At 40.6% G+C, this 14,630-nt stretch overlaps 1 protein-coding gene across 1 annotated transcript in view; it reads left to right on the plus strand.

Moving 5' to 3' along the window:
- eif3ea (eukaryotic translation initiation factor 3, subunit E, a) overlaps positions 1 to 12,682 on the plus strand; it is a 58,232-nt gene extending 45,550 nt beyond the window's left edge. The window contains exons 10-13 of the mRNA XM_015949392.3: positions 4,466 to 4,575; positions 10,328 to 10,430; positions 10,774 to 10,908; positions 12,532 to 12,682. Coding sequence (XP_015804878.1) covers positions 4,466 to 4,575; positions 10,328 to 10,430; positions 10,774 to 10,908; positions 12,532 to 12,567 — 384 coding nt within the window. The 3' untranslated portion in view covers positions 12,568 to 12,682. The remainder of the gene's footprint in view (positions 1 to 4,465; positions 4,576 to 10,327; positions 10,431 to 10,773; positions 10,909 to 12,531) is intronic.
- Positions 12,683 to 14,630: the final 1,948 nt, after the last annotated feature.

Genomic DNA, 14,630 nt, shown 5'->3' on the forward strand with positions numbered 1-14,630 from the left:
ATTGTAGCAGCAGAGAGCCTGTGTGTTATTCTACGTGAGTGTGATGTAATCTTAGCATCCAGTAAATAAAGTCCCATATCAGCTAAAATGCAGCGTGACAAAGTCATTAAAGTGCGTCAACACAGTGGATTTAATAGTTTTAAAGAACAATCTCTGAGTGGAGTGAGGTTAGTTTTTTGTCTCACTGCAGATATAAAAACTAACTTTATCAGTCATACGCAGCAAAGCTCACCGTCTGTATGAGCGTGAGCGTCGGAAAGCTGATAAAATCGGCTGTAAAACAAAAGTAAAAATGCTCCTTTGCTTTTTAGAGTCAACATCCAGAAGACTGGAGCCGTGTTTCACTGACAGGCTGTCAGACTAAAGCCCTGATGAGCTCAGCTGGGACAAACTGGTCTGATGTTTAGGTAAGTGAAGATCTGCTTCTCCGAGATGCTAGTAAAAAATAATTTAGCCAGCTTGCTAATGTTACTTTTCTTCTCTTCTAAGGAACACAGAACGTTCAGATGTTGGCGTTTCACGTCACCTACTGAGGAAGGAGACCCACCAGTAAAGAGATGGTAGCTGGACCAGACCAAAGTGAGTGATGACACACCTCAGCCACCCTCATCATTAAGAACACCTCACCCCCTGAATCACTCCGTCTGATGACAGCAGAGTGATTTATTTGATGTTTTACTTGTTTAGTCTGTTTAGAAATTATTGAATTACATTATTTTCTGTAATCGACCATCTGATCTGGATGTGTGCAGAATAACTTTCCCCAAATTCAGCAGCAGCTGGCCTGTAAAAACAGCTGCAGCATGTAGTAAGTCTGTCTGCACTGCTCTCTAATGAGCTTCCTTTCATAAGGAATCATTTGTATAATTTTAGTGTCACTATTTTATTACATTTGTAGGAAAATATGAAGTCACTGCAGCAAAGTGAACTTGTGAACAAACACAAACGTGACTATAAACATGAAAGCTAAAGAAACAACTTTCCTAAAGCTGCTTGTAAACAAAATATGTCATTAACGTTATCGTCTATCATTGCAGAATATGGCGATGACATCATGGAACTGGTCTTTGGAAAAGTTTTCCCTGAACCAACTCCGTTTCTAGATGAGGTAGAGAAGATCTGCATCTCACCAACACTCTGGTCTCAGAGACAACGGAGGTCTCCCACTGTTGTCCAGGACCAGTTTGAAGCCCACATACTGCCCCTCCCTCATCATCAGGAAACATCAATCCGTATCCTGAGGACAACAGAAGACGGCAGGAGGACAGGAACTCTGAGACCTAGACACCACCAGCACCGAGACACAAAGCACCTGTGTGCACAACGCCTGTTTAACTACTAAAGCCTGTTTATTATATTGTTCTACTTATTTGCTGTGAGGTTAATACTTAGAAAATTTGTATATTAATGTAAACAATTAAAAAAATCACTGATTGTATGTTTTCTTTTAGATGTAATGGTCCAAACTCAGCCTTGTAGACATTTATTGCATCCTGTAGGTAAATACACAGAACAGGCTCAGATCCAGGATGACCCAGCATGCTCTTCTTCCATTCTGGCTGTTAGGGATTGTATCAATAACTCAATGCCTACTGATGTTTTCACCTAACGGTATTTATTTAGAATGCAGGTAAGATTTAACTATATTTGTTAGCAAAGCAGACTGATCTTGGGAATTTCACTGCAGCACTGATGTCCACCTCTCTGTACACATTAGAGAGAATTACCACTTTTCAGCTAAACACATTTAATAAAGATATAGGCTACGCATTGCAGACAATAAAAACAAAGTTGTAAGCATTAGAATTATAATGATCACATTAAAGAACATTTGGAGGAATGTTCTTTATTTTTGACTCGAATCTCAAATCTTTAAATTAAAATGTAACTGCTTTTTATCCATTTTCAGCCATTAAGACACCCAATATAAAATAAGACTACTTATAAAATTATTTATAATCATATGTATGTATATATATATAGATAGAGATCTTAATAAAATGTATTCTTTTAATGGTGTTTTAATGAGCTGTATCATTTTTTAAAACATTTTTTATAGAAATAAATAAGCAAGCAGCATTCCTTGTGTGTGTGTGTGCGCGCGCGCGCACGTGCCTGCTAGCTGATCCCTCCGTCGGCAGTGACGGGTGTGTGTGTGTGTGACTACAGAAAAATGCATGAGAGAGTTAGCAGCCTTGAAACAGCTTGATGAACTACCCTCCCCACATGTTTTAAAAATGCTAATATGCTATGCTAAATCTGCTATGCTAAATAATGATTTCTCTATAGAACTACAAAGTCCGACTGGGGGAGGAGAGTACAGGTCTGCACTATGGAGGGGGGCGGAGTTTACAGCTCCTCCTCCAGTTTAAAGAGACAGTACCCAAAAACGGCTCGTTCTCAAGACTCTCCTCAGAACAGGGGTAGATGAGGGTCTGTAGAGCAACAATAATGAGGAAATCAGACCAAAGAACTGCAGTTCCACTGTATTTAGACCCCAACTGAAGGATTTAGATGTAAAAAGGAATAACTTAAAAGCATGTTATGTCTCCTTTAACACTGAATGTAGAATAACCAAATTACACACGAGCAAGTCAATTTTAAATAAAACTCAGTGGTATTCATTACTTGTGATATATTCAGCATTTTTAAAATCTATTCAGGATTTGTGTTTTCTTGTTGTTTATTCATTTTTATTATTTTTTATTCTCCTTTTTTTTTCTCCTGTAATAAGTGTCATCGCTGCGTCTAGCTTTCCCCACTGAGGAACAATAAAGGGATTTTCTATTCTATTCATCTATCTGCAGCCTTTCCAGTTCCTGTTTTACTGTAGGTTAAATCTTTTCTCACGGGCCAACAACAAAATAATCGGCAAAGCGGGTCAGTTTTAATATATTTTTGATATTTATCTCGTGGGCCACATAAAAATGCTCCGCCTGCTAGGGGTTGTATGAACTAGTCCACTAGTCGACTTCACGGCTCTGTAGTGACTTTTTATGCCTGTCATCAACTAGTCGCTGTCACGTGATAATGACTGACAAGATGCAGTCCTCGGAAGACAGCGGGTGATGAGCCCCTGCGCGTCTGGATCGAGGCGGAGGCGACGCGCTATGCGGTACTGACACCGGCGGTAAAACGGACATTTAACCAAACTGTGACCTTTTCCCTCTTGCAATTTAACCTTCCCCTCACCCCCATCCTAATCTTAACCAGTTTGTGCATGCAAAGCTCTGATCATTGACGTGCGCTCCAGACATTGCGTCCTGAGCACCGCCAAATCAGGTGTCACCACCTCAAAAACAAATTAAACACGCGATCGTTCATGTCGGCTCATTTCCTTTCATGTTTTCTGTCTGTTATTTGTGCCTGATGCATTTCGCTGCTGCGGAGCGATGCGCATCACCTGTTGTCCTCCGGTGACGCGCCCCCAAGATTCCACTATCTCCGCTCCGCTCCGCTCCGGCATGAACTCCGCAGCAAAAACGGTCCCGTTGTAGTCGGCCGGCGAGCAGCGGCACTCCGCTGTTTTTGCGGTCGGTAGATCTTTTAGAACTGCAGTTCAAAGGTAACTCATAAGGTAAATATATATGAACGCAGGTAGCAGTTTTTCTTTAGGATTGAGAGGAGATGCAGGAAGATAATAAACAGGCAGGACAGAAAAATAGTCAAATAAAAACATGTTCGCTTTTGTACCTGGTGGTTGCAACAAACAGACACCACTGAAGGTAATTAGAAGTGAGGAACAGAAAATCATTATTTTAATGTTTAGAGCAGCAGGAACTCCGAGAGGCTGCAGGCGCATCAGTGAGTTTGCGGCTGCTGCGCAGGGGGAGAGGGGAGAGGACTGAAGTAGGATGCAGAAACTACCGTTGTTAAAAGAGATGTGTTAACTTAGAAAATGTGGGCGCAATTTTAATTGTCAAAAACTCCAGCGAACCTACCGACCGACCTCCCGACCCCCCCCCCCCCCCCGCGTCCGGCGTATGACGTCATCAACGACTAGTCGAAGTCGACTCGACTTTCATTACTTGACTGTCGACTTTAGAAAAAATAAAGTCGTGCAGGCCCTACCACCCGCGGGCCTTGTGTCTGATGCGTGGTATAAGGTATTGGCAAGTCAAGATGGGGATTTAGGATTGTTGCTCTTCAAGGAAGTCTTTTAGCCTTACTTTGTGTAACAAAAAGCCATCAATCTGATCTGTCCAACCTCTGTTTCTCTTTATTTAGCCAAAAAAAAAAAATGTTGGAATTTATCATTACTTGTCTTTTTTTCTGTTTAAAGAACATAAACTCACAGAGGTTTAAGAATTAAAGTTGGCTAACAGTTCATCTCATTTCAATTTTAAACCGTTTTCCTAAAGGCTTTTTGCTAATCCCACACACACACAGAAACCAGTGTTTATATCTAGATTGTGCTTTTTTTTCATTGTACTATGTTTTTTTGTTGTTTTTGTGTGTGTTATAGGTTCTTGTAAATGACTTCTTCCTGGTTGCCTGCCTGGAGGACTTCATTGAAAATGCCCGGCTCTTCATCTTTGAGACTTTCTGCAGAATTCATCAGTGCATCAGTATCAGGTTAGCCACTTTAGCTAACCTAAAGGAAACTACTGTTTCAATTTGGCACGTTCATTAAGGATTAATGACTGTATGACATAAATAAATGTTGCTACTCATAGATATTGTAAGTCAGTGTTTCCCAACCCTGATCCTCAAGGCACACTGTCCTGCATGTTTTTCATGTTGCCTTTTTAAACACCAGTGTTTCCCTGCTGCCACACACCTGACTTAAATGAATGAGTGATTAACAGACATCTACAGCACTTGATGTCCTCTTGAGAAGGCAGTGTGCTGAAGCAGAGACATGGAAAACATGCGGGGCAGTGTGCCCTAAGGACCGGCGTTGGCAAACACTGTAGTAAGTGATCAGCAAATTGGTACCCAAGAAATTCAGTTTTGTGATTAGTAGTATTTTCCTCAGTGATAATTGTTTATTTCCCAGTCCGTTCAACGCCCCACACATCTCTGGGATTAAACATTATGTGATTTAACTGCTTCCAGGTCTCCTCAGGTTGCTCTGCTTACATGACTTTAAAGAACACCTGTCCGAGGCCAATTTATTAGACCGTTTTCTTCCAGGAAGGGGTCATGGTTTAGGTAGCTTTAGACGTTCCCAGCTGCGTCAATGAACAGAGACATTCCAGCTCGTATTTGTTAAATAATTGAAGGTCAGAAGGGTTCCTGAGGTCCTAAACGAGTACATGTTTCAAAATTCTGTTTAGTTACAGTAAAATACAGTTGACCTTGGATGCTTCCCCCAAACCAAGAAATGTATTAAATGCTAATTACAGCATTAGTGGAGAGAAAACTAAAAAAGATTCTGTTAATTGTCTGCAATTAAGAGAGATTATAGGATTTGGCTGCTTCTGTACAACAGTTCTACAGAGTATCAGAGAGAAAGACCACAATCACCCATCTGAATCTTGAGTAGTTCTCTAAAAACTCTTATGTCAGTTTCATATTTCTCTTACCTTTCATGATTGTTCAAATCACAGCTGTTTTTGGAATTTGGTACTCTGATCTTCAGGCATGCGGTGAATGTTAAACATTTCAAAGGAAGGTATGCATTTAAAATATTTTCTGCAAACACACGGGAACAAGGGAATTAATCACTTCTGTTGACGCAGATATGTTTGCATTGACTGCTATAAGGAGCTGTGGAGGTCTGTAGTCAAGGTTGAAGCATGGAACATGATCAGGGCCTGTCTAAATCTCCAGTTGCAGATTGTCTGGAATTGATTAGGAGTCCTGGTTCTTTTTGGCAGACTTGCTGCAATTGGATCCATTTTCTTGTTAAAGACCTCAAAGGTTAGTGGTAACACTGAAAGAAGGAAGTTGAACGGTGATTTTGTTTGTGTCCTGAGCTCTGTGTTTGTTGAGGTTTCTGATGCAGGAACACAAATTAGGAGCAGTTTTAGGGATTTCCGTGTTTATTTTGGTGGGTGTTGTGACGATGGACAGAGCATGTCCATTTTTGACAAGACGCCCAAAATTCCAAGTGATTAGTTTTCTTTCCAGAAGCGTGTTGCTGCACCCAAGCTTGGGTTAAAATGAATGTGATGGCTGTTTTTAATGAGGACGTTTTTACAGCTGTTGGCCATGATGGGTTCACAGATACTCAGCTCTCTTTTTGCCCACAGCGGGAAACAAAAATGTGGACCAGAAGTTGGCCTAATTCAGTAGTTTTATGCAATAAAGACTTGTGTAAAACTGTGTGATTCACCCTATTCTTGTTGTCACCTACACACATCTTTGTGTCTAGACTTTCCAGTGTTGGGTGTATGTTTCTAATTTAACTTTGCTGGCTTTATTTCTGTAGTTCATAAATGCTTCAGTGGTAAGGATCTGTTTTGACTTCAAGTGCTTACTTGTCCTTTGAGATTTTGTGTAAATGCTTGAAATGTAGTTATTTGGGCTGTGCTTTCTCTCCTTCGTTAGATCGTATTGGTACACAACAGCTCACTGGTAGTTGGAAAGAGTGTATTTGGATGTATCACTGAAGATCTTTCCACTTCACAATTGAGTCATTAAAAAGACCACACCATCATTTTGGGTTTTCTTAAAGAAAAAAAAAACATAAAGGTTTTGTTCCAAACTGAAAGTGAGGCTGCTCCAAATGGCCTGTAGCCTTCCAAACACCATCATGTGTTGCTGTTTAACAGTGCATTCATTTTAGACCAACTATGTTAGGAAGGAGTGAGGGGTACTTTGTCAAAGAACCCCCCCATTCTTCTCTCTCTCCTAACCGAGTTAGACCCTAATCCTGACCCCTCGCTTCAAGTGTGAGGCTGGGATTGAACCTCACAGGAGTCCCTTAGCCTCAAGTTGAAAGCTCAGGAGCTGAACAGAATAAGGGGTCGAAATGAAAGTGATCCTTGTACCCCAGGGAACAGGATCATGGTTGTGAAAACTAAAACCAGTCATGGAGGCCTTCTGCTTGGCTCAAGGGCCAAAAGATGTCAGTAGTGTAGGTTGTTCAAGTACCACCGAATCCCTGCTTCCTCCTTCATCTTCTGCATTATTTCAAAATGTTTCTCCTCTTTTCTTTGTTTTTCTTTCACTGTCTTAATAATGCTGTTGGTGAGCTCTCACTGAGAAAATGAAGTAAATTCACTATGAGCTAATATGCAAAGGTGCTTCCTGGGAGGAAAACATTGCCAGACTTTGTTTTGTCAATCAGATTAGAGGAATTTGATTGATACAGGCCAAGCCCCTAAGCCTTTTGGGGGCACTTCACCATCCTGTATAATGCTGTGCAAAGCATGTTGACAAGGGTTAGGGGTTTCCTTAAGTCCCCAGCGAGGAAACCAAACCACGTTCTGTTTGATCCCCACATCTGACCTGGACTTGACTGACATGTGCCCCCAAGTTTCTTGAATTATCTAGAAAAACACCCAGAATTCCCCTGTGCAGCAATCACTTGATCACTGGAGCAAAATTGAAACAATAACAACTTTAATCTAAACTTTGCATGATTGCTGGACAAATAAAATAGTAGACTAGATTTCAGTAGTAATACTGGAGTATTATACGTATACTACTGAGACACTTTGGATTTATACTCCTCTTGTGCTATCAGGATTCTGCACTGGTTCTGCAGAATTTAAATCATATTATTCAAATGTATAAATTGCAAAAATTGATGTCATTGTTCATTAGAAATTATTACATCCAATATAGATGGCCTAAAACATTGTGATATCAAAAATATGTAATATTAGTGAAATGGTAAAATTCAAAGCTCTGTTGGCTTGGTACAAGCAGACCTGTCAGAAGGAGCTGCAACGATTCAGAACTGCATTGCTGTCATTATAGCAACCTGCAGACTTGATGGTGTTAAACGTTTTCTTTGGCCATCACTGACACGTGGTATCCATCACAGCCTACACATGCATCATTAGGCAGCCGATGCTTTTGTGAACCTGTCACATCCTCAATGATCCATAGGAGCAATTTTGTTGTCATGCACCATTTTGCTTAGGTTTGATGATCAGAGGTGTAATCAGCTGTCCAGAAGACCTTGAGTCAGTGTTAGGCTTGTTGGTGTGATTGGCAGATTCATCTGTCTCCTTTTCCAACCTCCAGGCTGCTCTGATGGACATGAATCTGTTTACAGATGTTTGTCTAACTCACTATCTACCTTCTCCATCATTTCACTGTTGTGGATAGATGTACACTGGCACTTGGAGACCAAACCTCACTTTCCTCACTATGTTGAGGTAATGCTTCTTGTTTGTTGTTTATGCGTTTGATGTCCTATCCAGATAATGACATAATTTCACTCTCACTTCTCATGTGGTTTTGCTGCCATTGGACCAACATCCATGGGTTAGAAAGTGGCAGTTCTTCTCTTTTTTTTTTCTTTTGAGCCTTGAACTAAGGCAGTCATACTGTAAATCCCAAATAAGATTACTTCCCACAAAAAAAACGTTAGACTGTTAGAGTGACAGTTGCATTCTGTAATAGTGGTGGGATCTCTTTGCAGAGCCTTGGCATGAGAAGTGTTGTGGTCTGGGAAGATTCTAGCTTTCACTGAATGAGTCTCATAAAGTGTGATTAATGGACCAGGAAGTGAGAATTAGAGCAGTAAATTGTTTTTATATTGGCCTTAATAACCCCTATTACTTAGTGAAAAGCCAAACAGATTGTACCTGACAGTTTTTACCTACATTTTGTACACTACAGTTTTTTACAAGCTTATCTTGTAAGATGAAGTTGCTGTAGTAATTCTGAGCTGTGCACAAAGTGGTTGAGGATATTTATTGGGCTGTTTTTATGAAACGTGGAAGGTGTGGAGGGTGATGGGGGTCAGACAAGAGGATGGGGGCAGGAAACGTTGGGGGAAGGGGGTATAGATGGGGTATCAAGGGGGTCTAGTTATTTTGAAAGCCACAAGGGAGGCCAGCCGCAGTGGGGAAAGCTTTGGATTAAAGAGGGCCAGCAGCCCTTTACCTCCGCTCCCTCTGCTGTGACACATCTACGTCTAGCTGTATCAAAGAGGAAGCCAGTGCCCAACCTGGCTTTCATTTGACAGGCAGCCACACGCTGGAACCGTGAGTCATGACAAGCCCTAGCAGCCAGATGGAGTGTTTGACATGAACACAAGATTCAAAAAGTAAGAAGTAACCACTTAGGCTCACAACATGAGGCAGTCCCCTCACCATTAATTGAGTAATTTAAGTAAGTCTGTAAATCAGGGTCCTATTAGTGAAGGACCATTAGACGTATTCTGTGGGGTTGCTTTGTGTTTCATACTTTCTGCCTGAAGCATAACATGTGGGCCATTTCTAAATAGTTCCAAATAAAAATTGTAACTATTAATTGGTTCTCAATATTTAACGTCCATCCTAATGGATGGTTGCATATTTCTTGCATGATTCAGCACAGCTACATTCAACTGAAGTTGATGGTTGCAGAGACTTGATCTTACCCTGGGATTTGTCACAATAACAGATCAAATCTGTGATTTTCCCAAGGACTTGTGCAGCTCACAGACATATTTTTTTAGCAGATAAACAAATACTCTTAGAGTTTTACTTTCAGGCCTTATGACAAGCCTTCTTCTTTGGACTTTACTAGACTGTGTGACTGTACTTTAAGCTAAATGCTTAACTTCCTACATTAGCAGTAACAACCTGCTGTTTTGTAGAGTTTATATTTAACATATCTAAATAATAGTTTAGCTAAATCCTATTCTGAATCAGATCCGAAAATCAACTAATTAAATATTATTAAATATTCATAAAGCTAGGATTTCAAGGAGGGAAATGATGAAACTTCATTTTGAAATGCCAACTAAACACAGCCTAACAAACACATGACTTGTGTAAAGAATGACTTGTGACTGACTAATTGAAAATGTTCAAAGCTACTGATGCCCCACCCTCCACCCCAAAACTGAAATAATCCTTCTTGACTAATCGCCCCTAACACCATTTTATTTTTAAGCCGTATCAAAGAAAATCATACAAATGTTTTGACTTGATGGGATCCACCAGAGCATCCAGCTTGTTTCTCTGCTATGGAATGACTTCTTCATTCCTGAGCTTCACTTTCACACCAGTTTGGTTGTCATACTTTTATAAGCCAACATTTAGAGCTTTGATCATTCATTCACGGATGGGGCAGAACCATCCACTAAATACATTTGTAATCATTCAAGCTTATTTTAAATATTCTTCCTCTGTTAAAAATCTTTATGTCCACAGAAGCTTTGATCAATCACCTTGACAGGTTTGTTGTACCCTTATCTCCTCCGTTTCATCAACAGCATGCTGGCAGACAAGCTGAACATGACACCTGAGGATGCTGAGAGATGGATCGTCAACCTAATCCGCAACGCCAGGCTGGATGCCAAGATAGACTCTAAACTGGTGAGACTTTGGCTTAAAAGCACAGTAGCCCGCCAACCTTACTTTAGTACTTCAGAAATGAAATTTGAAAGACATAATTTCTGAAACGTCTTCACATTCTCTTTATGAGGCTCTACAGTAAACGTGTGTTTTCACCTACACGCTATAAAAGTTGTCTCGAATCAGTGAATCGGAGCCATTCTTCCAAAATGAAATGGAATGATCTAAAAGTGCCTACAAGGGAAATAAATGAGTCATGAAACTTTAGTTCTGGTACTTGTAGAAATGTGTGTCTGCAAAAGCTAATTTGATTGGCTCATTTGAATTTTTCTGAGTGCCTTATTTAATTTGGACCTTATTTCAGGGCCATGTTGTCATGGGGAACAATGCCATATCGCCTTACCAGCAGGTGATTGAGAAAACCAAGAGTCTCTCTTTCCGCAGCCAAATGTTGGCCATGAACATTGAGAAAAAGCAGGTCTCCAGTACCAGAAATGAGGTGAGTAATACATGAAATGTACTTTGAAAGTGCACACGAACTCTCCGTACCACCCTGTTGCTGTAGGGCATCTCTAGCTCCCATCAACTGGCCCGATTGAAGGTCAACATGAACTTAGGGCAGTTCAAAGCATCTCAAATGATCAGCTCAGAGAAACACGGCTAAGGAATGCTGAACAACCATCAACAAAATCTCTCTTTACACAGAATAGGCCAGTAAGAGCCAGTTTAATAGAGCTAATGCTTTCATCCTACCGTTGCTCTTCAAAGGCCTAATGACAAGGTAGATTCCAAACAACCATAAAACAAGGCCTGAGCTCAGTGACTCAGCTCAGCATAATAAATAAGCTGGACGGTCACAACTAACATCACTCAAAGCCTGGAGTTCCCTGCACTTAAGACCTGCTGGATATGTCTGGCCTGGGGTCCAGTCATCCCCTTTAAGTCTGTTTATAGTGTGTTATATGTTGATAACCGTTTCACAGAATGTCAGGATAATGCACAACCCCTCTTGTACTATGGACTTATTGTATATTAAAACCATTTAAGTGATGGGATCATTCACCTGATGGCACCAGAACCACAATTGTTACAACAGAAAGTTGAAGGTTTTCTGTTTAACTGAACAGGGTATCTGCAGGTCCTTAAAAAGTCTTAAATTTGCTTTTCCAAATTTAAGGCCTTAAAATTCCTTAACCCTTACCCAACGTTTAAATTTTCTAACGTTAAAGTCATTAGAGCACAAAAAAATGCTCTAATGTGAGGTAAGGGTTAAAAATGACAAATAATCCTTAAATAGTTTCGAAAGGTCTTAAATTACCAAAGACCCAATACATGATTCTTTTATTTCTATAAAATTTTCGTGAATTTCTAGTTAGTTCAGCATTTTTTGTGTATGATATTGGCGTAAGCGGAACCGTACACATTCGGTTGGTTGTGAAAGGGGGCTATTTTTAGATGAGCACGCTGGTGGGAGTTTGCGCCATGGGGAAGTGCAACATTAATGGTAACTGGATGGCTAATCCCACATTCACGACATGGTTAGCACCGGTTCCAGGCAATAGCTGGAAATTATAGCTTAAATTTAATTTTAAAAATAGCTTAAATTTGGTCAAAGTGGCCTTAAAAAAGGTCTTAAAAAGTCTTAAATTTGGCTCCCTTAAGCCTGCAGATACCCTGCTGAAGCTTTTGAGTATCTGTTGAAGTGCACAATAATCCTTATTGTTTGAGTATCTGCAGGAGAGCTGCCACAACTTTGTCCAGTAAAAAAAAAAAAAAAAACGAAGGACCCTCATTAAAAAGTTTTAGTAATTAGACAAAAGAGACTGCAAACAACTTGCAGAGCACCCCTACCTCCTGCTGTCCTCAAGGCTACAAATCACTTACATATAGAAAACATTTACTGCCTACCATCTGGGCTGGCTGCTTTGGGTCCCTGTCAGCCACCATGCTCTCACCAGCAGAACACACACAGTTCCCGACAAAGAAAACGTCACCATCTAACTGCTTGCACATGTATGTTTCTTTTTCAGATTTCCCACAATCAACAAGAAAATGTTTGTTCTGATCTGTCCTACTTATCGGCAACTAGTCTAATTTTTTTTCTTCTCTCCTGTTTTTGCAGACACCGAGCTGGGCCGGTCAGGATGCTGGATTTTAGCTGCACAATGAAGATGGGTCATTCTTTATTCCATACTTGTCTGTCAAAGAGCTCAGTGCTGTTTTACACATGGTTCAAGTCATCACCAGTTCAATAAAAGTGACCAAGAAAACCATTTTCACCCATGACTGTCTTATTTCTGGACATTACCAACAGCGGTTGAGGTCTGAGTGGTCAGACTTTTTGTATCAGTAATACTTGATGAAGTTTTAATGTGCACATTGAGTCACTGAGTGGGACTGTTAAGACTGCTGCGTGTGATGCGGCTCGTGAGTGCACAGTAATGATGAATGGCTGTTTAGTCTGTTGGTTTTATGGTGTTTTAGTGGTTCGCTTCACCGTGGCAGGCAGCCCTGCTGAGTTGGACGTCAGGTGGAGGGGGCAAACAGAGGTGATGCACAGTTACCCATGGTCACACTCTCTGCCAGTCATCCTGTCCAATCTGAGGACTCCAGGGAGCCATAAAGAACCATTAGCTGGACGGACACAATCTTTTTAATGTTTCGTCCCATCTCTGCACCCCCCCCCCCCCTGCTTTTAACCATCTCATAACTCAGTTCTTTGACTTTACCTCCCTACTTCTCTATTGCACTTGCTCACAAACAGGTTGTTATTCTTTAACGTGCCTATAATCTTTGTTTTTACATGTACTTTATCAACTAAACAAGGATTTTATGTAAACTACACCTGCTCTGTGAAGTTTAGGTCTCAGAGTGTTTGGCATCGCCTGTGTGCTTCACCCACAGTCTCCCCAGAAGCAGTCAAAACTTTGCTCTCTCTGAAGGAAAAGCACGACAGACCAGTAATTGGTGCTTTCCTCCCTTATATTCTTTTCCACTGCGTCACAGACCTGCTGGGTTGATAAACATGAGTGCACTGTGGACAATAAAAAAGTGAAAAATAATACACCTTTTTGGTAACTTTTCCAAGTTAAGAGCACATCTCTATTCAGTAGAATTTTAAAATAGACGTGACACATCACCTGAGGGAAAAAAACAACCTTTTTTAAACTGGAACTAGAAATTACTGAAGGGTTAACTCTGCTGCTTTTTTTTTTTTTTATTATTTTTAAATCAGAATCTAAATGTGTCCATTAGGGTTTCCATAATTAGATAATTCTTAAAACTAATAATCACTCACTCAGACTCAACTTTTGCTTAAAGTGACTATATATTTTCCCTGGCGATAGGGGGCAGTATATACCAGTACTTATATACTGTGCTAGATCAGATAGCCCCTATGAGAACTAGACGCTCAAAAGTTCGGTCGGATCCTTGGATCAATGCAACTACCAGATCTGTCAGGCGAGAGTGCAGAAGAGCCGAGCGTAGATGGAAAAAGGATATGCTCCAGATTTCCTACCAAATAATGATAGATACCTGGGCTCGTTACCAGAAAGTAGTTAGAGATGCCCGTAATAAATTATTTTCAAATATTTTTACTGCATCCTTTGGCAACCAGTGTATCCTGTATCAGACCCTCAATGCTGTTCTTTCAGCCAGTGACCACCTCTCTCTTACTACCTCGGATGCTCAATGCACTCAATTTTTGAAAATTTTTCTTGGAAAAATTGTTAGCATCCGGGCTCAGATTTGTTCTCCCTGTGTCACTAGTTTTCCTGAACCCATTCTGCATCTGTCTCTTGATAACTTTGACTTACTTTCTTTGTCCTCTCTTGAGAACCTCCTGTCTGTCTTGAAGCCGTCAGGTTCTCCGGTTGACCCTGTCCCTCCACACCTCCTTAAAGAGACATATTCTGTCACTGGCCCTCTTATGCTGAGCATTATTAACAACATTAACAACAGCTTATCCACTGGTGTTGTACCCCGTGCTTTTAAACATGCAGTAGTTCAACCCGTTCTGAAGAAGCCTGGCCTTGACACCTCTGTTATGAGTAATTTTCGCCCAATCTCCAAGCTTCCATTTCTATCAAAACTACTAGAGCGTGCTGTTTTTAACCAAATTATTTATTTTCTTGATGATCATGGTTTAATGGATTCCTTTCAGTCAGGCTTCTGATCTCTCCATAGCACTAAGTCAGCTCATCTTCGTGTTTTTAATGA

This window comes from Nothobranchius furzeri, chromosome 5 (genome assembly GCF_043380555.1).
Source record: "Nothobranchius furzeri strain GRZ-AD chromosome 5, NfurGRZ-RIMD1, whole genome shotgun sequence".
NCBI classification, from domain to species: Eukaryota; Metazoa; Chordata; class Actinopteri; order Cyprinodontiformes; family Nothobranchiidae; genus Nothobranchius; species Nothobranchius furzeri.